The sequence below is a fragment of the Diabrotica virgifera genome, chromosome 7 (genome assembly GCF_917563875.1).
Source record: "Diabrotica virgifera virgifera chromosome 7, PGI_DIABVI_V3a".
Taxonomy (NCBI): Eukaryota; Metazoa; Arthropoda; class Insecta; order Coleoptera; family Chrysomelidae; genus Diabrotica; species Diabrotica virgifera.
Genome location: NC_065449.1, coordinates 27,201,964 through 27,228,202, shown reverse-complemented (window position 1 = coordinate 27,228,202; position 26,239 = coordinate 27,201,964). Strand labels below are relative to the sequence as shown.

The 26,239-nt window shown below is 32.9% G+C and overlaps 1 protein-coding gene across 1 annotated transcript in view; it reads right to left on the bottom strand.

Annotated features, from left to right (window-relative positions):
* The window catches only part of LOC114329348 (14-3-3 protein epsilon), a gene marked incomplete at its 5' end in the record, with an annotated part of 36,826 nt that extends 18,815 nt beyond the window's left edge, over positions 1–18,011 (bottom strand). The window contains 2 exon segments of the mRNA XM_028278409.2: positions 1,906–2,216; positions 17,616–18,011. Coding sequence (XP_028134210.1) covers positions 1,906–2,216; positions 17,616–17,679 — 375 coding nt within the window.
* Between the last annotated feature and the right edge of the window lie 8,228 nt (positions 18,012–26,239).

Below are 26,239 nucleotides of genomic sequence, written 5' to 3'. Positions count from 1 at the left end.
TGAAATACGAAACATACGTGAGTGAAATTATGAATTTAATTTTACTATTTATAATCAAGTATATTCAAATGGGAAATAAGCCACAATTTTACCTAAAAATGATTTTATTAACGTTTCGACGCCCAAGTCGGGTGTCGTTGTCAAAATACAAAATAATATTAAATAAACAAAAATGTTGTTGCTTAGTAAAAAATTCTTCTAATAATTTATTTAATCTGACTCATTTATATCGGCAATTCAGACACGTATTATACATTTTAAAGTAGACGACTTTAAAAATGATATTTTTTATATTTGAATATACTTGATTATAAAAATGCCACAAGAAAATAGCTTCAGAACAAAATTACTATTTATAGTTCTTTTGCTTACTTTTTACCTTTTATCATGTTTATCGTTTTCATAATTATTACTTAAGATCTTATTTTGTTATGTTTTTATTGTACTTAGTTTCATTTTGCGCATAACTGGTGTGTACAATAAAATATTTTATTTGATATGTTTAATTTATTTTTAAAAGTAAATTTTTTAATTATTTAAAACAGAAACTAAACTGTTGTAGTATAGTTAGTGTGACCAACTACAATTCAGTTGAATTCGGGACAAGACTGAAAAAAATACTTGAAATCCGGGACTTTTCAATGAAAATCGGGCCATTTTTTATTTTTTAAATATAGGACTTTAATATCATCATTTTATTGATTATTTGACACTTTTATGTTGACAATGATATGTTTAATGGGATTACGCCACAATTGGTTATTTAGTTTTTGACGTTTCGACTTCCAATCATTCTCAAAAAAGGAAAAATTAGAAAATAAAGTGATGTTGGATTTCCATGAAAATATAACCTTAGGTTAAAAATATAATTGCCAGACAGGCCACAAAAAAACAGCTACAAAACATTTAAAAATCAATCCATTCATATTTTAAATTGACTTCAACAAACCAAATATTATGTATTCTTGCAATTCTTTACATTGCTTAATTTTTAAAATCATAATTATTGTCGATTTTTTTTTTCGTCCCAACAATTTAATTTGATGTGTATTCTTAAAAGAATAACGAAAAAAATAGAATTTTACCAATAAGTTGAAAATTCGGATGGCCCGGAAGCCTTTTCCGGGACGCCGGGACACGACTTCGTAATTCGGGCCATGTCCCGGATTTTTCGGGCTAGTTGGTCACACTAAGTATAGTAGTATTAAACTATAGTGGCGAAACATCAAATTAAACATCTTCGATAATGCAATAATGGCGTAACGCATAAAAAAAATCAAAAATAAATACAATATTAATCTTTTCTTCAAATAAAATTACTTCTACTAATTGGTTTACATATCTAGAAAGCACATTATTAGAAAAATGTTGCAAAATGATTACCTATAAGTCAGTTATACTGTTTAGCAGTTTCATCAAAACTTCAAATACGATTATCTCTAAATGTTCATTTTGAAGTTTCGTCACTATTGTTCTCACCAGGCGATATGACATATTCCAATTTGTTTATTTTGGTAGTAAATAAAATGATACGGCTTTCAGACATTGCAGAAGCATAAATAAGGTCACAAGGAAACCACATATAGCAAAAACTCGATTTTCAATTTTTTTTGCAGATACTGCGTTTTAATTGAGGACGGCAGAGCTGGTGTCCTCAAGAAATCGAATCTATGTACACACCAAAAACATAAAAAACGTCAAGGTACCGATTGAAGGGTTTGGCGCAATAACTGGTCAAAGACCACTTTGGAGCAAAAACCGTACACATAGTGTGTAAGAAATTCAATGTATGTAGAACAACATGGGCTGTTATTGCACCAAGCCCTTCAATTCAACCCCTTGGTCCAAAACTGAATTCAATTTTATAAAATCTAACTCATTCCTAAGAACACTTTTCATACCAACCTTCATTTTATAATAGAAGACCTTGGATTCTCCGGAGGAGGCGGCAGGTATCAAATGTTTGTCTAGTACTCCAAGAATGTCTGAGCAAATATCTCTAAGTTCTTTTTCTACTTGGGAACGATACTGGCGGATCATTTCTAGCTTATCATCAGTACCTTTTGATTCTTCTTTCTGTTCTATGGAGGAAATTATACGCCACGATGCTCTCCTTGCACCAATGACATTTTTATAAGCTACGGAGAGGAGATTCCTTTCTTCTACAGTCAGTTCCAAGTCCAGCTTCGCTACCTTCTTCATGGCTTCCACCATTTCTGGAACAAAACAATAGAATGGTTACTTTTCAGTGTTATTCTGGGCCAAATGATGAAACATCATTAGATGAGGAAATTCACTAAGCCCATTAATATTTAATCCGATAATGGATGAAATTATAAAGTAGAAAGAAAAAGGGAAACGGATATAGAATGGGAGAAAAGAGAATGCAGATGTTAACCATACGACGCAGTAGCAGAGAATGAACTACAATACATACATTAAACAGATCAAATATATAGCGGTCATATAGACTTCCCGGCACAAAATTCCGCCACTAAGTTTTTGATAAGTTTGACAATTTATAACTTTATTATTTGTACTTAGTCCAGAAAGCCACTGCGCATCCGCTAGGAAAAATATTCCGATTCGGATTTTTTGCACAATCTTACTCAAAAACGGACCCCTTTTAACAAATTTGCATGTTGCCAGGACCAAAAGTTGGTCAAAAATTTTTTACTTGAACGTTTTTTTTGTTTTTTTCATAAAATTATTTCTTTTTGTTTTTTTTTGCATGGAACAAAGTTTTTTTAGGTTTTTTGGATCATTCCAAACAGAAAAGGTCGTTAGTGACCTTTCTCTAAAGTTGATAGTTTTTGACATATAAGCGATTAAAAATTGAAAAATTGCGAAATCGACCATTTTTAACGTTCAAAAACTATGTGAACAACTTAAAATTTGAATGTTGCCAAGGTAGGTTGATATTTTTTAAACATCGAGTGATGAAATCCCGAAGAGTTTTTTGCAATACAGTATTCAAAACTCCTTTATTTTTTAATTTCTAATCACGCGTGCGCGACACTATTTTCCATCGTTGCATGTGTATAGAGTATGGTTAGTGTGACCAACTAGTCCGAAAAATCCGGGACATGGCCCAAATTACGAAGTCGTGTCCCGGCGTCCCGGACAAGGCTTCCGGGCCATCCGAATTTTCAACGTTTTGGTAAAATTCTACTTTTCAATTTTGAACACGTTATTCTTCTAAGAATTCACATCAAATTGAATTAGTAAGACGAAAAAATGTCGACAATTTCTAGAGTGTAATACTAATACCACATCCAAAACATCCACATTTTATATCGTGGTACATATTATAGTTCTACGAAAACTCAAACTGTGGACATTTTTTCGTTTCCGGATTTTAATCATCTTCTGAAAGGATGATTCTGAAAGAATAACAATATTCATGTATACTGTATACATACATCGATACAATGATGATATTAAAGTTCTACAATATTTAACAAAATGGCCCGATTTTCATTGAACTGTCCTGGATTTCAGGTATTTTTTTTCAGTTGTGTCCCGAATTCGACTGAATTGGAGTTGGTCACACTAAGTATGGTGCAAATGAAAGGAATAAATTCGTTATTTCGTAAACCGGCGACTTTAAGGAAAAACCCGAAACAGGTCGATTTTTATTTTTAAGTCGTGATTTTGTGGCATATATGGTATACTAGTGACGTCATCCACCTGGGCGTGATGATGTAATCGATGATTTTTTTTATATGAGAATATAGGGGTCGTGTGGTAGCTCATTTGAAAGGCTCTTCAGTTATCTATTCAGTAATGTAAACATTTACATAATTAGTTATAAAGGGTGTCCAAAAAAATTTTATTAAATTAAATTATTTGACAAAAAAAAAAAGAAGTAGAAGGACACCCTGTATAAATCATTATATAAATGTTTATATTACCGAATAGAGCATTGAAAAACCTTTCAAATGAGCTAGCACACTATCCCTATTCTCATTTAAAAAAAATCATCGATTACGTCATCACGCCCAGCTGGATGACGTATACCTAATGCCTCCTCTACACATCGGCAGACGCGTCTGCGGATGCATCTGCCGATTTATCATCACGCGCTGACCACACATCTGTAGTACACATCTGTAAATCGTTCAGTCTATGTTAATTCTCGGGTGACGCAATATTTACTTTGAATTCACTGCGAAAACTAATGCGTCGTAGAGGTCCGAGGTAAACAACAGACGGTCAAATTACCACATCTACACATCTGCGGATGCATACGCAGATGCCGTTCGCGGACACGTCTGCCGATGTGTAGAGGAGGCAATATATGCCACAATATCATAACTTAAAAATAAAAATCGACCTATTTCGGGATTTTTTCTTAAGTCGCCGGTTTACGAAATAACGAATTTATTCCTTTTATTTGCACCATACTGTCGGTGGAAAATAGTGTCGCGCACGCTTGATTAGCAATTAAAAACAAAGGAGTTTTGAATGTTGTATTGCGAAAAACTCTTCGGGATTTCATCAATCGATGTTTAAAGAATATCTACCTAACATTCAAATTTTCAGTTTTTCACATAGTTTTTGAGGGTTAAAAATGGCCTATTTCGCAATTTTTCAATTTTTAATGCTTATATGTCAAAAACTATCATATTTTTAGAGAAATGTCACTAAAGACCTTTTCTGTTTGGAATGATCCAAAAAACCTAAAAAAACTTTGTTCCATGCAAAAAAAAATAATTTGAGGAAAAAAACAAAAAAAAAATGTTTGACACACTTTTGGTCCTGGCAACATGCAAATTTGTTAAAAGGGGTCCTTTTTGAGTAAGATTTTGCAAAAAATCCGAATCGGAATATTTTTCCTAGCGGATGCGCAGTGGCTTCCTGGACTAACTCCGATTTTCTTGCATCAGTTTGTAGGTACATGTAGTCACATAGTTTGTTACTATTTCGGTAATAATTTTTTTTTGATTAGATGACAATATACGAGAATGAATGGAAGAGTTGTATTTTCTGCTAACTTTAAAAAATTCTGTGGAAAAATTGAAAGGCTGATTGTTTCAGTCCTTTCATATTATCTCCCTAAGATTTTGTTATTTGAATTATCTGAATACCTCTTTTCTTGTAAAAACCGTGAATAAAAAAACTGCTTTGAAGGTTTATTTAATTAAAAATATCAAATGCACTAAAATTAACAAACCAAACAAAATTAACAGCAAAACAATTCAACGGGTATGTCCAGCTCTCGCAGCAATGATTGTTCGCAATCTATTTGGCATAGACCGAATAAGATTTGTTATTGTTGCCTGGGGTACAGCCCGATATTCCTTTACCAGCGCCAATCTTAACTGTACCAAATTTTCTGGAGGCCTAGGATGACAGAATAGCTATTTTCAAATCATCCCATAAATGCTCGATAGGATTGAGATCTGGGCTGCACGCAAGTCATTCCAATCTTATCAATCCAACCTCTATTTAAGATATTTTTGTTTATGAGTCCATCAGTGTTTTTATTTATAAAAAATTGTGCAGCTCTTACAAGAGACATTCGGATATGTCAAAAAAACAAAATCTTAGAGGTGCCTCAGGGATAATACAAAATGAATATGAAACAAATCCAGCTCTTCAATTTTTTCACAGAATTTTTTAAAGTGAGGAGAAAATACAATGCTTCTATTCGACCAGTATAATGCCATCTAAGCAAAAATTGCTTATTACCAGAATAATAACAAACAATGTCAATACATGTATCTACAAACTGATGAAAGAATCTTGAAAATCGTAATACAAATAAAAGTTAATAAATCGTCAAGACTTAATCAAATATATTTAGTGGCGAAATTTTGTGCCTGGGAGTGTATAATATGGTGAATGCAAACAGAGATAACAATTCGGATGTAAACTGGATATAAACAATAATATAATAGAACAAGTAATGGAAACGGAATAGTTGGGAATCAAATTGTTGGGAAAGTGGAATCAGTACAAAAACAAGTGAATTTGTTCATGAAAGGACCCCAACTGTACTAGAATCTCTTCTTATCAGTGTGACCCTGTGGAGCCTAGGTGGGTTACAAAAACCCATAAATAAAATACAAGATACAGAAAATACAGAAAAAGTGCAGTAGACAAACTCTAAATGAAATCAATGTTTAGTTACTAGTTAAATGGTTAGATAATTAATATTTTATCTTTCTGCAGATGCCTAGCTACTTCATAATATTGCTTTCATTTTTCACTACTTTTTCCATTGTTTTCTCTTATAGGCCTGGATCCTGTGTACTAAAAAAAAATTAATATGATTAATAGCAAGCTGAAAATTTTTTTAATAGCTCAATGGTGTATAGTCAGACAAACTTTGACGTACAGGAACACTGGAACAGGGAAAGTGTTAATTGTGGAACAGTTTAAAAATTTGGAACGTCAGATTACAAAAAGTCTCATGTATTTTGTCGGACAGAACATCCAATTGATTTGTTACCCTCTCATTAAACTCTCATGCAAAAATCAGACTGCTATTACTAACCAACATGATTCCTGTCATTTGACATGTTCTCGTGTTCCACTCATTAAAATGCCCAGTTGGATATAAACACCAGTCTGATTTTTGCATGAGAGTTTAATGAAATGGTAACAAATCAATTGTAAGTTCTGTCGACAAAATATATGGAACGTTTTCGTAGTCTAACGTCCCAAATTTTTAATCTGTTCCACAATTAAAACTTACCCTGTTCCAGTGTTCCCATACATCAAAGTTTGTCCGACTAGACACTGTAAGCTATTAACAAATTTTTAACTTTTTTTTGGTATGCAGGATCTAGGTCTATTACTCCAGTACTCTTTATTCGTAATAATAATAATAATAATAATATTTATTTCGAAAATTGTACATACATATATACATATACGCAGAGCGAAATATTCGTCAACATAAAAAAACTAAATTAAAATTACAGAAATCCTGTTAAATATTAGAATTCATAAAATCTATTACCTGATATAGTTCAATCTGCAATAGTAATTTACGCACAGCTTTTTTATATTGAGTTAATTGTGTTATTTTTCTAATGTCGTGGGGAAATTTATTAAATAATTTCATGCAAGAATATTTGGCACCCTTCTCTGTCACAGTTAATCTGTGGATAGGATAAATATACTTAATCTCCCTATTGTTGTAACAATGTGTAGGTAGATTCATTTCAAACAGATATTTATTTCTAAAGAGGAATAGTAGACATTCCTCGATATATATTGCAGGTACTGTTAAAATATTATTAGATTTGAAAACTCCTCTGCAAGACGCTCCGAATCTCATTTTTTTTTAATAATTCTTAGCACTCGTTTCTGACAAATAAATATTTTATCAAGTTCATTGCTTCCACCATAAAAAATTGCTCCATAACGGACTAAAGATTCAAAATTTGAAAAATAAATTGTTTTTAGGTCATCTTGACTTAAATATTGCGATAATACTCTAAAAGTATAGCATACTGAATTCAACCTTTTATTAAGTTGCTGTATGTGACTTTCCCATGACAATGTTATATCAATTGTCATGCCTAAAAATGTAGTTTTAGTGCCAAATTCAACGTTTGTATCATCTAACAGAAAATTATTTGGACATTCCACATTTGATCTAGTTGTTCTAAAAATTAAACAATTCGTTTTTTGTTTATTAATAATTAATCCCTCACTGGAAAACCACTTAAGACATTTCTTCATAAATATCAACAGATTCATTTAGTAGAATTTCCAAATGATCTCCCGTTACTAGAACATTCGTATCATCAGCATAATTAATTAGACTACAGTTGTTACTAGTAATACAATGCGACATATCATTTATATATAAAATGAAAATTATCGGTCCAATTATGCTTCCCTGAGGAATGCCTAATTGTATAGGTCTAATTTCGGATTTAACATTCTTATTATATTACTTGTTCTAAAGATAAACACACCTGATAATACTTCAAAATATTGAAGCATACATTGTTAAAGCAATTAAACAGTAGCTATACTCTATTGTAAAGTGAAGTGGACATACTGTTAGTTTTAACTTATCATGTGTGAGTTTGACAAACAAAATAATCATAATTATAGATTATTTCAATAAGCATTGATATTATTGGATATATTAAGTTATTAACTAATACAACACATATTAGTCTATGATCATTTGGTTGTATGAGAAAAGCAATACGAGATCATAAAATATCATTCCGACTTGTGCCTATAATTTTGAAACTTTAGTAATTTTAAAAACAATTTTTACAAACATTTCACAACAATTCACACCTTTTTCTAATTGTGTTACAGAAAATCACTAATATAAGCAAATCAATTACCACATTATTGACGTTTATGTGAATATATACATACAGCATTTAAAAAAAAATGAAGCAAAGCAGTGAATGCAATATATTCACGAATACGAAATAACTTACAACTCAATTCAAAACATGTTCATCTTATTATGAATACAATATTAACATAAAGCCTTATGTACCTCTTCTATAGCATGGCAAATAAGTTTTCTATAGCAAATTATGCTAACAATACCTAGTAGAACGCTTAGTGGAACATTGGTCAATAGGACAGACAAAGTGAAAAACAATGCTAAATCGATATTGAGGTGGATGACTTTAGAAGAGCAGCCAAGGAAAGAGATGCTTGGAGGTGGGTGCTGGGGGAGGCCAGTGCCTGACATGGACTGTAACGCCATATGAGCATGTTTTTACAATAGATCATGTAGATATATTAATTTGACCCACAGTACATTATTGTGTTTTAAGTGACTGTGCCAGCATTTGGTATGGTATGAGACAAAAGGAGTGCCTATGCTTTGGTGCTTAATGAGTTAATGGCAACAACAAATTTTATTTATTTATCAATAAGTTGCAGCATATACTGACATCACTGTCTTCGTTGATGTGGACATCATAACAAGAATGACTAAAGATTAACAGAACTAACAGCAACTGCAGAATGAATGGAACTACTAACAAAGTACAAACCATCAACCCACACAATTCGCGGTGTGCAAGTACTTGGAAAGGGAAACGAGAAACGACCGTGCACGAGTCGCGGAGAAATATTGCAACTATCTTAAATAATTCATATTGTCAATTGAAATTGTCAAATTGACGTATATTTCATACCTTCTGTCATTGACTCAGAAAAATTATATATTGCTCCACAATATTGATATGATATGCAATTATTATATAAAGGTAAATTTAATTAATTGTATTTTGCTTGCAATACTGCATTTTAATAACGGATTTTATTTACTACATACAATTGTTTACGTTTGCTAAACATAACCTGCATCTTATTTTTTTCTTCTTATTATTTTTTTGGACTATGGTCTTGACAATTATCCAGCAACCAGGACTAACATAATTGGCCAATATAATTAAAAGTGCGAATAAAAGTACAGAGCGTAGAAATAGAGGTCGCTTTGCCGAACTTGCACGGTCCCAATAGCTGAGAATGTTGATATGCGTATTTCATTATTTTTATGATCAGAATTTGAAAGGTGCATTTGCACATATATGGCCCTGTAACATATGGCAAAATTGACATAGCCCTGTAACATATTTACCAAATTAAATAATTTTAATCAGACTTTGCAGGGAAACAATACTCATATTCTACAATTGCCTATGAATCTCTATGGAGAGTGTTCTCTCCACAACTCTCTCCATATGTATTTGCCAGATAAATTTACAGGGTTTCAGAAGTTGCTCTTATGGCGGAGAAAATTTGGAGATCAAGTAAATGACTGTTTCCATGCTTTACAAGGTATACTACAACAAATATCGATAGAAATCCTTGATTCCTCTTTAAAAACACAATGTTCACACAGTACTTGTTATCAGTAAGCCGATACCACAGAATAACTAACCACACAGAAGCGAATCTGACTGTCATTTACATTGATTTTGTTGGGACCGAAATATTTGACCTTGTGCACCACTTATAGAATAGAACTTGATGTTCTAAGGAATAGACCATTCCAATGATGTAATATTTTTGACAAGTAGTTATTGATTAAATATCTAGACAAATTTGCACTAGCAAAAAAAGTCTGCCAAAAAAATCTAATTTAAGGGCCCATTTTTTTGACCATTTTTTATTTACATTTTATAATATCATCATAATTCATAATTTCATAATATCATATCATTTTAAAAATAGTTAGTCAGATTGTAAAAGTGTATTACCAATGTTTGTGTCGTTTATTTGTTAACCCTAGGAAACGGGTCATTCGTAAATTTTACGACGCTCATAATAAATAAATAAATAATACATTGGGCATTTTTGTCCACTGTCGTTTATTTGAACGATTTTCCCAATTGTGTACCTTCCAGATTAGTATTGAGCTTGATAATGTAACAGACGGTTGTTATAATTTCCAATTCTAAGACCATTTTTGTCACTTGGTTCGTAAATTTTACGAAAGTCCTGTGTTTATGTCATATAATAAATCAGCTGGCTATTATTGTTTGTATTTTGATTTTGAGTGTTTTAGTAACAAAAAATTAAGGTAAATTGTTTTTTCATTCGCATTACTTAATAAGTATACTATTTAATATTTGAGCTTTTTTTATTAGAATGTCAAATACAAAGTTTTTGTCCACAAAACAACTGGAGGAGGAAGCGTTACATATTATGAATGGGGAAGAGAGTGATCCAGATCCGTTTGAAGATAGTGATAGTGACTGGGAAGAGGACAATTTAGAAACTGAATCCTATGGCTCCGATAGCAGTCATAGTCATGGCGATAAACAGATACAACCCCGCAAGTTTACGTCGAAATATTCGCCAAGACATAGCTGAAATCCTCAACATAACTAAAGGAGATTATGCGAAAATGACCCAGAAAAAGACGAGGCAGACTTGTTACTACTGTCCAGGCAAAAAACGCATGACCACCAACTATTGCAAGGAGTGAAAGAAGCCAATTTGCGGAGAACACTGAAGAGATATTTGTACCCTATGTTCCTAAAAATACCCAAATTATGTTTGTTTCATAATTATATGCTTTTATTTTTATTCTAAGAATCTTAATTGTTTTCTATACACTGAATAAAAAATTTAAATGAAAAAATATAGCCTTTTTTCTATGGAGTAGTAAAATTTACGATAGTCCCTTGTTTATGTTTGGCAAAAACGGTCCTGTATTCTAGGGTTAACAATTCTATCTCTATAAAGTAGATATGCATATCAAAATAAATACAGATTTGAACTTTTGCAGAAACACGTTAAATTGCTGATATTTTGCTTTGCATTACAGATATAGGAAAAAGTTATTTGAACAAGTTGTTCCAAATATTATTCTAACCCCACATACCAAATTTCATCACAAAATTCGCACTTTTAGTTTTTTCATTATTTGTAGTCAGGATCCTAAAATTGCAGAGGAGGCTGCTGGCCGATCAGCCGCCCTTGCCCAATCTCCGGACAGCGTGTGCGTTAAACTATAATGCAGCTCTAAGACGTAAACGGTGCTGGGCTGCACGGAGCACAAGTGAAATTTTCCGGCTCGCTCCAGTTTTAGGATCCTGACTACAAATAATGTAAAAAACTAAAAGTGTAAATTTTGTGATGAAATTTAGTATGTGGGGTTAGAACATTATTTGGAACAACTTGTTCAAATAACTTTTTCCAATATCTCTAACGCGAAGCAAAATAGCAAAGTAAACAAAACAGTGTAGCATGTGTAAAAAATTTATGGGGAGGCTAAGCCTCCCTTGCCTCCTCTGACCAGCCGCCACTGTTATTTTTATTACTTTACCATCATTTTTAAGAGGCCATTAGGCTAATGAAGGCACTATATTGTATTCTATACCATATTATTCTAAGTATATCACAAATAACACAATGAAAAAGTAAACAGACATTTGATATCACATCTGATTGACAGACATCGTTATTAACGTAATATAAACGACATTAACGTGTATATTGTCTTGTGATTGTTTTTATCAAAATTTTGTGGTAAAACCTTCAATTTAATTGTTGAAAGTCATACCTGCATGGTGAGAAAGGTCTGCAGTTTCTGCCTAAAGTTGTGTTTTTGAAGTTGAAGTGTTCTTATCTAAGAAATCTGTGAAAATTAGTGCAGTTTTGCAGTTCTCTTTTTCGTTTTTTTGCTCAAAAGCAATTACCATTAAAAATTAATTAATGATAAGCTCCCTTTGTTTTGGAATAATTACCAGTGGCGTGCCTACTTTCCTAATTCTTTAATTTTTAATTTGACCATAATTATGGAGTGTGTTGTTTGTAAAATTATTAATAATAGACCATATATATCATGTGATAGCTGCCAGAGGGCTACACACAGGGATTGTTCGAATCTTACTGCTAGTGAATTAAAAGTTATTGATCTTAAGGGAACCAGATTATCGAAGTATTACTGTGAAGAGTGTGAAGCCGGAGTTAAATTAATTCCTACATTACTACAAAAAAAGATTTACAAAACGAGTTGCAAGAAGTAAAAAAATGTGTTGAAGGTTACAAGAGAAGTGGTGAAATGTCATTGAGTGTTAAGGAAGTTTAATCAGTGAAATTATGGATAGAGAGAGGAGAGCTTCTAATATTGTAGTTTTTAATGTAAATGAGTCCAAAATGAAGACCCAACAGGACAGAAATGTTGAAGACTTGACTACGGTAAACAAGATATTGGAAAATTTTGATATAGACAGAAAGAGCATTAAAGTTTTTAGACTTGGTAAGTTTACACCAATGAAAACTAGACCAATTAAAGTTATACTACCATCTAAAGAAAAGGTTATGTCTGTGCTGAAAAATAAACAACTGATTAAGGAAGCAGGTATCAAGATCTTTGCAGATCAAACCAACCAACAACGTAAGTATTATAAAAAAGTACAAAATGAACTACAGAATCTGATCGATTCGGGTGACCATAGCAAAACTATCAAATACATTAACAATAGACCCACGATTGTCAACAAAAATAATATAAATAATCAAAAAAACGAAAAATTGCACCTGATATAGGGTTACTTTTATCATCACCAGACAGTTGTTTAAAAATATTGCAACTAAATGCTCAATCTTTGACAAATAAGTTACTCAAACTTGAAGTCTTAACATTGCAAGAAACACCTGATATAATTTGTCTATCAGAACATTGGTGCACTGAAGAAAACATCCAATTTATGACCCTGAATGGATACAACATCGCCTCTTATTTTTGTCGAAAATTCCATATCTATGGAGGATCCATCATCTACATCAAAGCTGATATTACTAAATTCAAAACATTAGATGTCTCCAACTTTAGTGAAGAAATGGTGTGTGAGTGCTGTGCGATTTCTCTGTTTATAGCAAATAGGAAAATTTGTGTTATTACTGTTTATCGTTCAACATCTGGAGAAGTTCAGAGTTTTCTGTATAAATTACATAATATATTGGAGCTATGCAGTAAGTCACATCATGATATTTATATTTGTGGGGATCTAAACATTGATTATCTTGTCATGTCTAATAATAAGCAATCTTTTAACAAGTTTTTAGTAAGTTATAATCTGAGAGTCACGTCTGAGGTTCCTACAAGAGTTTTCATAGATAAAGTGGGTAAAACATCATCTACTAAATTGGACTACATATTGACAACTATCGAACCACATCTTTATAAGTCAAATGTTTTCGAGGGGCACTTCAGTGACCACAAAGCATTTTCACTTAGTGTAAATTTGCAAGCCAATAAAGTATCAAAAAAAGATAAAAAACCCATCAGTTACAGGGATATGTCAGATGAAAATATGATGATGTTTAAAGCAGGGATTTCTTCTACAGCTTTTGATGAAGTTTATTCCCAATTGAATGCTGAATATGCCACAAATTCATTTGTTGGCATTTTAGATTACAATCTAAATTTATATTGTCCAATAAAAACACAGTATAAAACACACAAAACGAATAAGGCTACATGGGTAACAAATGAGGTAAGACATGCTAGTGAAAAGCTAAAAAATCTACACTGTATAGCAAAAAATATAGGGAGTCTCGAGTCTCAAGATACCTATAAACAGGCAAAAAAAGAATATAATTCTCTATTAATAAATACTAAAAAAAACTTTCATAGTGACTTAATTAATCAATCTTACAATATACCAAAAACAATTTGGAATTTAGTAAACAGGGAAACTGGTAGGCAAAAGAACAGGTCTGATATTATTCTACATTATGCTAATAAAATTATTACCAAGTCTTGTGACATTGCTAATTCGTTTGCCTCATATTTTGCTACAATTACAGATTATAATCTTCAAACTCATTTTGGCACATCGTTGCCTTCTTCTTGTACTACCTCAAAAATGTGTAACCAAACATTTTTCTTTTTACCCGTAACTCCAATTGAAATAAAAAATACAATCGATCAATTAAAAAATAAGCCTAGTACTGGTATTGATAACATATCTGTAAAAATAATAAAACTGATTAGTGAGCATATATCGAATCCTTTAACCCATTTAGTTAATCTCTCAATAACAACAAGCCAATTTCCATCCATATTTAAAATGGCAAAAGTTATTCCAATCTTCAAAAAGAATGACCCTCATGATATTTCAAATTATAGACCAGTATCTGTCCTCAGCATAATTTCCAAAGTAATAGAGAAGGTTGTATACAACAGAATGTTAAATTTTATAGAAGAATTCAATTTATTAACTCCAAACCAACACGGATTTAGACCAAAAAAGTCAACACTCACGGCCGCATGCAACTTGTTTGAGCGTATTTATGATGAATTACATAGTAGACACCACGTGGCAGGGCTATTTTTGATCTATCACGAGCTTTTGACTGCTTAGACATAACATTTATTCGCAATAAATTATATAACGCTGGTTTTAGAGGGATATTTCTAGAATGGGTAATAAATTTCTTAAGTGACAGGAAGAGTGTTGTGAAAATTAAAGAATCAAGCTCAGAACCATACCTGACAAACAAAGGAGTACCACAGGGATCCGTGCTGGGACCATTATTATTTCTAATTTTTATTAACGATCTACCAGATCACATAAGGGCACTTATAATATCAATGTTTGCTGACGATACCTCGTTAATAGTCTCTGCACTTACACTCGAGGAATTAAAAATGGCAATGAAGACTGTTGTTGACTGCTTTAGATGCTGGTGTAATACCAACAGACTAACTTTAAACATTGACAAGACAGAAATTATTTATTTTCATTCATACAACTCATCTACCAATAACTATAACTTAACCATCCATGATAGAAACAATATGTTATCTTCCACTAAGTCTACAAAGTTTTTGGGTGTGTTCATTGATTGTAATCTGAAATGGTCAGAGCAAGTGAATTCAGTGAACATGAAATTGAATAAAGCTTTTTATGGTATATCTAGAATTAAAAACACACTACCCATATCGGCATTAATAAACATTTATTATAGCCTTGCTTACAGCCACATGTGCTATAATGTAATTTTATGGGGAAACTCAGTAGATAGTGTCAAAGTGTTCATTACCCAAAAAAAAATTATCCGTAAAATTTTTAATTTGGATTATCAACAATCTTGTAAACCAATTTTTATTAAACATCAAATTTTAACTTTCTACTGCCTATATATCTATAAATGTTTACTCTATGTAAAAGAGGAAATAAATACATTACCAGTAAATGCAGACAATCACTATTACAATACAAGAAGTGCTGAATCTTTAAGAGTTCCTAAACACAGAACATCCAAATTTCAAAATAGCTTCAGATATATGGGTCTGACCTTATACAACCATTTGCCAAAAGCTGTGAAAGAAATACCACTCTCCACTAAATTTAAAAACAATGTTAAAGATTTACTCATAAGAAAAGCATATTATTCGATAAATGAATATCTAGAGGACAAACTGCAGTAGCTTCATATTTTACTTGTAAGAATGTTATTTTTATATATTTTATGTTTTGTCAATTTTTGTTACACTGTCAATATTGTATTATACACATTGATGTTTTTTTTTATATACCGAATTCTGTATTGACCTATCCTATACATTTATTTTGAATGTCTTAAAGGATCAATAAAGTATGACTATGACTATGATACTTAATAAAAAAATTATTTATGTCAAGGTATGAGTCAACAAATGTTTTGAAACTTGAGCAATACATTTCAGAATGCAAGTGAATAAGACACATGACTAATAACATTCCAAAGAAACTTATGGAAAAATACTAAAAATATAAGCAAGACAGAAAAGTGGGTGGGGAAAATACACTTTTTTGTTTACAGAATCTAAAAAAACACTTGCAACAGTTTTTTTACTCAAATTTCACAAAAGATATTATATTTGAATGAATAACAAAAAAAGATGAAGAAAAGGAATGGCCACAGTTAAAAAAATTACTAGATTAACAGTAAATTAACTGAAAATTGATTAAAATCAATAAATAAAAGTTAAATAACAATATAAATATAAATGTGAGACAGTTTTTCCACTTTCTTCTAATGGTATAATCACTTGAATTGATGATGAAAGTATGTACTCAAAATAGCTTAGCAGTGACTCATTTCTTATTAAATCGCTAGTTTAAAGCCCATTTAAAAATTATGAAGGAATTGCTGAAGTCAGTAATCAAATCTGATAAGATAAAACATTATTCACACAATATTGTACACAGATAGCTCCCAGGTTATGTAGGTAGTTGTTGAGTTATTAATTATGGTATAATTCCAGATAATACCTATGATTTATAAAGTTACTTATTAGCTGCTACACATAAATTACCACCTTAATATTCTAATTACATTTTTATTTGCTTATGAGTCACCATTTAATACGTGTTTGGAATTTGAATAGGTCCACTGTTGATAGAATATACAAATATGTATTGATTTCTCAAAATTAGATAAACTATGTAAAGAAACCAATCATTTTATTTATGTCCAGTTGAAATTAAAATTGGATTCTGTTGCTTAAAATTACGCCTTGATTGAATGCTGAAAGCCCAACCTGAATAGACTTAAAAATGACAGGAAGTTCTCAATTTGGTTTCATAATATCGTGTGTACTTTTAAGGGAAAAGAATGCATCCAATGGTCAAATATCTTCGCCATTTCATACATCAAGGTTGGCAGATAATTATGTGAATAATTATATTTGATTTATATTTTACGTTTACGCGATCAGCCTGTTTCAAGATGTAGCTATCGATGACATTTGAAGCACCAAATTAGTTTACATTTTAAAATCGATCAGACTGCCTATTAATGAGTCTATTAAAAAACCAGGTTGCTACAGTACAAAACCTGTAAATTTAATCGAAAAGTGGCTCTCAGTTATGGTTTATTCATAAAGAATTTGCAGAAATTCCTACCTATCCTGTTATTTTAAACAACGTTTTGCAAAAATCGATACCGCTTTCCAACGGATCAGTCAAAGAAATATCAAGAAAATAAAGAGTATGATATTGAAATAGATTACTATTGAATAAAACGGTGGATATTTCGTCGAATTTAACGAAATAATTAGTTTTTTAGAGAAACTGTCAAATATGTCAGAATCGAACAGCGTCTTTTGAAGGGCAATTTAGCGGTATATTTATTGGTGATATATGATATTACAAAAATATACATACCATCGTATCTCTCTGCTTGTTCGGCTAATTTTGCCTTATATACATTATCCTCCCGCTCGGACATTTTTGAGATGATTTCAGATTTCTTATTCACAGCACCTAACACAAAATTCCAATACTGTACACTTTTCTTACTATCAATATGGCTGCGCCCGCCACACACCACACACTAGAATCGCCGACAGAGGTCGAAAATCTTTCGGAGAATGCAGTCTCTTGACGTCACAAAGAGCGCGCAGATTTGAATACAATAATAATTTAAAAAATTTTAGATAATATTTTAAGATCTTTTAAAACGTTTGACAGATGAATAATGACGCATAATTTTATTATCTTATAAACAAAATTGTTTTCCACGACACTCTTTTTTACAATGTGTATAAAATTTGATACAGACTATATAGGCGATATAAATATTTTAAGGTTCATAGATCATAGTGCGTTCACCTCGTTTTTTATCGGTCTGGTTAGCGCAGTGTTAAGCTGAATGTCCTTAAAAATTGCCAAGTTCATTGCAAAAGTCATCTATTTGCGGACCGATTTAAGAATCTTTAAAGATTCTTAAAAAATCTAAAAATAAAAGTATGCATTGGCTTTGGAAATTACAGAGTTCTTCTCTTTTATTGACTTTATTATGATTATTTTTTTCTTCTCTGTGTGTTTTCGTCACCAAATGTTGGCATCATTATTTTTAATAGCAATTTTTTAGCCAGTTTCAGATATACAGTTAGTAGTGAGTTAAATTACGATGCAAAATTTTTCAACTGCGTCATTTTTTCTTCTTGTTCCAGGCCCATTATGGCCATAATTCCATACAGTGGCGTGCGGTGACATTTTCGGAAGAGGAAGCGATTCAATAAGGGTTTAACAAATATTTTCTTACGAGGTCGAGATCAAAACATATACCTACTTAATAGGTGTATATACCTGTTAACTTATATCGACTAAAAACAAGAACTACAAAAAATTAGGTATAGTGTTTAACCCAGTCTGAGAGACATTCACACGCCTTGAGAATGAGATTCGGGTGATACAAATTCATTGAGGCAAGGAGGATTTACTCTTATAAGCGGGCGTCACTCCATCCCGCCCCAATGCTTCATACTATCCACTTCCCCTCCGATAGCACTCTTATGCGCTATATGGGCTCTCTATCAGCAAAGTGCTTATTATGTGGGAGTCCTGGATACAAGGACTCACAAACGAAATCCTACCCCGATCAATGCAGGTTAGTGACTAGTGACTTAGTATATCGTATATCTAGTGACTTATCATCGATCTGTACTGCTTGCTCAGGGTCGAGTCCCTGCTCCAGGCTTGGTTTCTTTAAACTTAAAAAGAAGAGTTCTATTCAAAATTGTTTTTATATTCCGATTTCGAATCACCTTCCATAACACAAAACTTTCAACAATATGACACTTATTTACTTATACTTGAGTCCTATTCTCTTATCAACCAATGCAAATTTTTTGTCGATAACATCGTCGTAAAATTTTGGATTTTCTGATAATTGTTTAATAAATGCACTCTTTTTCAATGGATAATAGGGCTAACTTGGAAAGTCTGTCTTCATTTGTAAAATTTATTGTAAAACTTTTGATGCGTTTTAATACTGAAAAACTTCGTTCAACTGATGCACTTGTAGCTGAGATAGTTAGTACCTACTACTTAATTCACACAACTTGCCCACTTCACACAGAGACTGATTTAAACCAGTAGTATTCAAAAAATTCAACCGATTCCTAAGTATTTCTTTATCACTAATTTCAGGTGTTTTATAAATGACATTTATCTGAGAATGCAAAGCTAGATTATCAAAAAAAAATCATAATTTAATCGTACTGAATTAAATAGATACATAACTCTGTGGGAGATTTGAATGAATTATAATTAGACATATTAATATTACATAATTCTACATATTTTTATTTCTTTAAAATTTTCAAAGTGATAATTCATTTGTTGTAGAATATTATCAAAAATTTCGATGTATAATCGTCGATAGGTCTCTCTTTCGTCGACAATATCAATCATTATTTTTCTTTTAAGTTCGAAGCCCATATTTTCAGCTTTATCCAAAATATTTTTAAACAGCTCATTTTTTTAATCATCATAAGTCATAAAATTGTCTTATACATAATGCAATGTCACTTGACTTCGTCTGTAAAATGTCGTAGGTACTATAAAATATCAGTAAAAGGAAAAATCTCAAAATGTCAAATAAAATATTAGTAAAAATATTAAGCAAAAAATTGAAATCGAGCCATTTGTACCTAAATACCTACCCCTTATAGCAGCAGTAACAGACTCCGCATCTCGTTTTCGAATCGGAAGCGGTCGGACGAGCGCTTCCAGGTGTATCAAAATTCGCGTGAAAGGAACATGACTAGCGAGTGAGGTTATTAAACCCTGACCAATTTTTGAACGGGACAAATGCATGACAAGCAGCGATTTTGAGATGCGCTTCCGTCAGGACCGGACTGAATCGTTGAATTGTGTGCTTATTTGAGACCGTTCGTATGCGATCAAATTTTAATAATGTTTCAATGCCTATTAGTTACATAATAGATTACTTAGATTAGGGAAACATTGTTGATAATTAAATACTAATTAATAATATATGTATTTTCTTATATGGAAGTATAGGGAAGGACCGCTTCCCCCGCTTCCGTGGACCGCACGCCTCTGATTCCATATCTTCCTATGTGTCAAAGTTCTATTAGAACTTGTATGTACTAATAACCGAGTTGGTTGCTGTTGTTCCTGCGGTGTTGTAATAGGTCTGGATCCCGCGTATGAAAAAAAAGTTGATTATAATAGCAAGCTGAAAATTTGTTAATAGCTTAAGGGTGTCTAGTCGGACAAACTTTGATATATGGGAACACTGGAACAGGGGAAGTTTTAATTGTGGAACAGGTTAAAAATTTGGAACGGTCAGACCACGAAAACGGCACATGTATTTTGTCCGACAGAACAGACTTAAACTCTTCGAACAGAGATTAAACTCTCATGCAAAAATCAGACTGCTATTTATCACCAAATGGGCGTTTTAATGAGTGGAACATGTAGAATATGTCAAATGACAGGAATGTGCTTACCTTAAGGCCGCGTCCCACCATCAAATAATTTGATCAAACTGGTTTGAGCAAACTGAAAGTGACAGTTAGTGACGTCACATCCTGAGTTTTCATTGTGGATAATAATGAAAAATTTTAATTTTAAATAAAGTACAAACAAGTTAGACAACTCAATACAAAAAATTTGATCAAACTAGACTGATAGTGAGAGCACAGATTTTTAGAATTTCAAAAAAACTGCAATTGTGACGTCACTTTGACGTACTTCCGGAGTTTGCTCAAACTGTTTGATCAAATTATTTGATGGTGAGACGCGGCCTTTAGAAACAAGCATGCCCGAAGGCCGCTAGAGGTGGAATGACGTGGTCAGATCAAATACTATGGACTATATTATATATCAAATACTATGGACTATAGTCCATAGTATTTGGTCAGATGCTGGAACACAATGAGACGCCAAAATACCTCGGCGTACGTCTGGATAGAAATCTGTCTTACCGATACCACTGTCAAGATGTCAAGAAGAAAGTAAGTGCCAGAAATAATATCATCCGCAAGCTAACTAATACAAAATGGCGAGCACAACCACACACTCTCCGTACTTCTGCCTTAGCATTATGTTTTTCGGCCGCGGAGTTTGGAGCACCAGTATGGGCAAACTCTGCTTACGCAAAGAACGTCGACGTGGCTCTAAATGAAACGGTTCGTATAATATCGGGTTGCCTGAAACCGACACCTATCGAAGAGGTATACCCAACGAACTATCAACACTGATGGAATCGCCATGAAGCAAATTTAATGGCGCCAGGATGAGATAGAAGATAATCAGGTAAAGGAGGGAAGATAGTCGCCAGACAGTGCTAGTCAGGTACGTTGTAGTTGTAGCAAATTTTACCTGACAAATTCTCTGTCTCTCTAGAAGTGCTAGAACCTCTCTCTTGTATGTTTGCGCCTATCTCGCTTCACTCTTGGAATGGGACGGGGCCATTCCATCAGTGTTGACAGTTCGTTGGGTATACTATACCCCATAGCTGGGATTGCTCCACCACCTATCAGGAGGAAGGTCACGTCAGAGGTAGAACGAAAAAAGCAGGAGACTGACCGAAGACACCCCTTACATGACTACCAAACTAAGCCAAGTAGACTAAGTTCTGAAAACATCGAGATCCACCCTCGAAGCGCCAGAGACGCTCCGAATACACCTATGGCAATCGTCAGCTACCGCAACACATTTTCCTCCCTCAGAGGAAATGGCTGCTGGACACAATTTACCGTATCCGACTTGGAAAGCGCTAAACAGACTAAGAACCGGCGTTTCACGTTGTGCTAGTAACCTGAAAAAATGGGGATACCAGGAGGACGATATCTGCGACTGTGGCGCGATCCGTAACAGCCGGCATCTACTATCATGCACAGAGATGAGAGAGACCTGCACAGAAGAAGACTTAATTTTAGCAAATGACAGGGCCATCTATGTGGCCAACCATTGGCAATATATAATTTAAAGTTGTTGGTGTTCCGGACACGGAAAGTAAGTAAGTATTTGATGAAGATATAATTAATTATATATACCTACCGTAATGATTCCCGTATGGGATGGGGACCACTTAAGAATAATACACCCACAGGATCTCCTATTTGTAGTAGAAGGCGACTAAGAGGAGCAACTTACCACTGTTCTTACCTAACATTCCATTTTAGCCTTTGCTAATAATTTATCCTAGAACCTATCCATTCTGAGCTGATTCTGGTTACACAAATCTATGAATATTTCACCATTGTTGCTAGTGGTATCTTTTCCGTACTTGCCTACTATTTCATCCTGATATTTTCTTTATTGTTCTTCTTTCAGTATCCTGTCCGATTATCGTACGTTGACGATCATATCGGCAATAATAACTTTGTCTACGGCAGCTCTAAATAGATTAACGGCGGCCTCTTGATAAAACTCTCGGAGATTTTGGAGCCAGGATGTTAATCTTTTTCCTGGGCCTCTCCTTCCGGCGATCTTGCCATGTATTATGAGGTGTAGAAGGTTATACCTCTCTGGATGTCTCATTACATGACCGAAATATTGCAACTTTCGAATTTTTATCGTTTTTTACTTTATCGTTCTACATACGCAGTATGAGTATAATAGATCAAGATATAGGATCGTGCAAATTTTTTTTTTCAGATTTCACTTTTTTTTTCGACGTTTTGAGTCTAAAAAGCAAATAAAAGAAACATGTCGGAAGTATGTACGTATGTACGTACGTATGTCGCCACCGCCCAGCAAAAACTACTGGACTGATTTCGATGAAATTCGGTATTAGTAAGTTTAAGAGAATTTTGTCGAGAAACTAAGCTTTTGAAAAAAACCTCTCAAAGGGGGGCCGAAATAGGGGGGTTATTTGGGGCCCATTTTTGCAAATTTTGACCGAAACGAATGAAATTTAACTTAAAGTTAGCTCATCGATAGGTAAATAGAAATACGGAATTTGACATTTCCAAATCCAAAATGGCGGCCAGCATGGCCGACCGCCCACCCGATACATTTCGCTACCAATCTAAAAACTTGTTTAAGATAAATTTAATTTGAAAAAACATTTATATAGCCTAAAGATGGAGCTATAACAAGAATATTATCGTTTTTCAGAAAAAGTTATGGGTTGCCTATATTTAAGGGGTTAAAATTTGACATAAATTTGAACTAGATTTTCTCAAAAATGACTACAAGGAATTTGTCTATTTTTTGATATATTTTTGATATCCTATCGGTAAATTAAATAACATTGGTCAGATTTCTTAACTCCTCATAGAAGGGGAGTTATGAATTTTTTATAAAAAAATATTCGAGTGCCCGTAACTACCTCTGTAATAGAAACTAAAATTTGAAATTTGGCAGACATATATAGTACTTTGTTATCTATTAGCATAATAAATTTTATCTACAATATGGCTTCCGGTTTAACCGGAAATGAAAAAAAAAATCGTAATTTTTTACATACGCCCTGTATATTTTTACATATTTTGAAAGAACGTAAAATTATCTTTCCAATGACATAAAACTCGTTGCTGTAACTCAAAAACTCGAAAAGTTACAGAAAATTGAAATTTTGCTAGAATCTTTGTGTGTCCTCTCTCACGCGATCATAGCAGAGCATTATTATAGGGCAGTCAATGAGGGTATTTGGCTCCGAATTCCATCATACTACATCGATGTACTTGATATTTTCACAGTAAGTAAGGAATAGCTTAAGAAACAAAATCTACCCTATATACTATGGCGTTTTTATCTTGGGGCAATTCCCATCCCTTCAAGGGGGTGGAAAATTTATTGGTCAAAATAAGCATGGAAGTGGCTAGAGAACCTATTTTTAAGTAAAAATTGATCTATACTTTTTTTTGAGAACTCAATACTTTTTGAGTTATGCGTAGTTGAAGATTGGCCATTTTCATTTAAAAATGACACGTTTTCGGACGGTTTTTTGTGAATACCTTAAAAACTATGCATCAAACTAAAAACACTATATAAAATATTTTTTTAATTATAAATAAGAAAGAGATTCGTTCCTTCGTAAATTGTCTATTTATAATACAAAAAGAGATATGATAGGTAAAAAGAGTTTGTTTTTTGGTGCATGCTCAAAGTGCTCATGCTTTTGTAGTGTTTGAAAAGGTCTTTAAAACGAGCACCGTTAAATGTCGGTTACATTCAAACTAAGCGAGATATGGTGTAAAAAAATATATGACTAATGTACTTTAAGGAAAAATGAGAAGTACATACATTTAACCCCTCATTCACCAGAATTTAAATGCATTGTTTTTTTTTTGCAATACCTCTTAATATAGTGTTATTTCTACTTTCAAAAAGTTGGACGGGTGAAAAAAATAAGATCAAATTATAGAGCGCATTTTTAAATTTTCTTAAAATTCTTCCTTTTGCTCCATGCAATTCGAAAATAAAAATGTTCTATCCCCGAGAAGTGGTGAGAATGTGAGAACCGCCCCCATGATAAAAGCGCCATAGTATATAGGATAGACTTTGAATTAGGAGATTGGGCTTTGGGCTACTCCCAAAATTTCATTACAATCCATGCAGTAAAATGCAAATATTGTAAACTATTAATTTCTCAGAAAAATTGACTAATTTGAAATGAAAGTATGACTAATATTCTATTGATTTATGCAATAATCTATAGTGTGTCCCCGAACATTTTCTCAAATGCGGGAATTAATGATGCGTAGAACCATAAAATATTTTCAAGTATACAAGGTGTTTCTAAAATATCGAAATAACGAGTAACTTTGATATTTTTATAGAATGCCAGTTAGGTCTGGATCCCGCGTATGAAAAAAAAGTTGATTAATAGCAAGCTGAAAATTTGTTAATAGCTTAACGGTGTCTAGTCGGATAAACTTTGATATATGGGAACACTGTAACAGGGGCAGTTTTAATTGTGGAACAGGTTAAAAATTTGGAACGGTCAGAACACGAAAATGGCACATTTATTTTGTCCGACAGAACAGACATAAACTCTCCGAACAGAGATTAAACTCTCATGTAAAAATCAGACTGCTATTTATCACCTGTCATAATTCCTGTCATTTGACATATTCTACATGTTCCACTCATTAAAACGCCAATTTGGTGATAAATAGCAGTCTGATTTTTGCATGAGAGTTTAATCTCTGTTCTGAGAGTTTAAGTCTGTTCTGTCGGACAAAATACATGTGCCGTTTTCGTGGTCTGACCGTTCCAAATTTTTAACCTGTTCCACAGTTAAAACTTCCCCTCTTCCAGTGTTCCCATATATTAATGTTTGTCCGACTAGACACCCTTAAGCTAGTAACAAATTTTCAGCTTGCTATTAATCAACTTTTTTTTCATACGCGGGATCCAGACCTAAGTATCTAGTACGATAACAATAATAGATCGGTACGATAAAGTTCTCGGGCGGCCCTTCCGTCCAGCGTTTGTTATTTTTGTACTTACCTACTCTTTTTCATTCGATGTCAAACCATTTCATTTCTTATTCGATCAACCCAACTTATCCGCAATATTCGTCGATAGTTCCACATATCTTTTCTTCCTACTCTACTGTTAATATCCGCCATTAATATTATTTTCCGTGATTGACTTATTTTTGATATTTCTTCGCGAAGCTGTTCAAAAATGCGTCTTTTACGTTGGTCAATGCGTCGTTATGTATTGAATATACGTCTATAACATAACTGTTAGTTTATACAGGGTGTTTCATTAATAATTGCCCATAATAGTACCTGGAGAAACCTTATTAGCACAAAATATGAAGATTGAACCTAAAACACTTATTAAATAAAATGTGCTTCCTTACTGAGTTACACGGTGTTTTATCTAAAAATTTAAAAACTATTTTTGATCAACATTTTAAAACTATTCGACGTATCCTTTTCATACTTGGCAGGAAGTATAGGTACTCGTCTTCTTCTTCTTCTTCTTCTTCTTCTTCTTCTTCTTCTTCTTCTTCTTCTTCTTCTTCTTCTTCTTCTTCTTCTTCTTCTTCTTCTTCTTCTTCTTTCTTT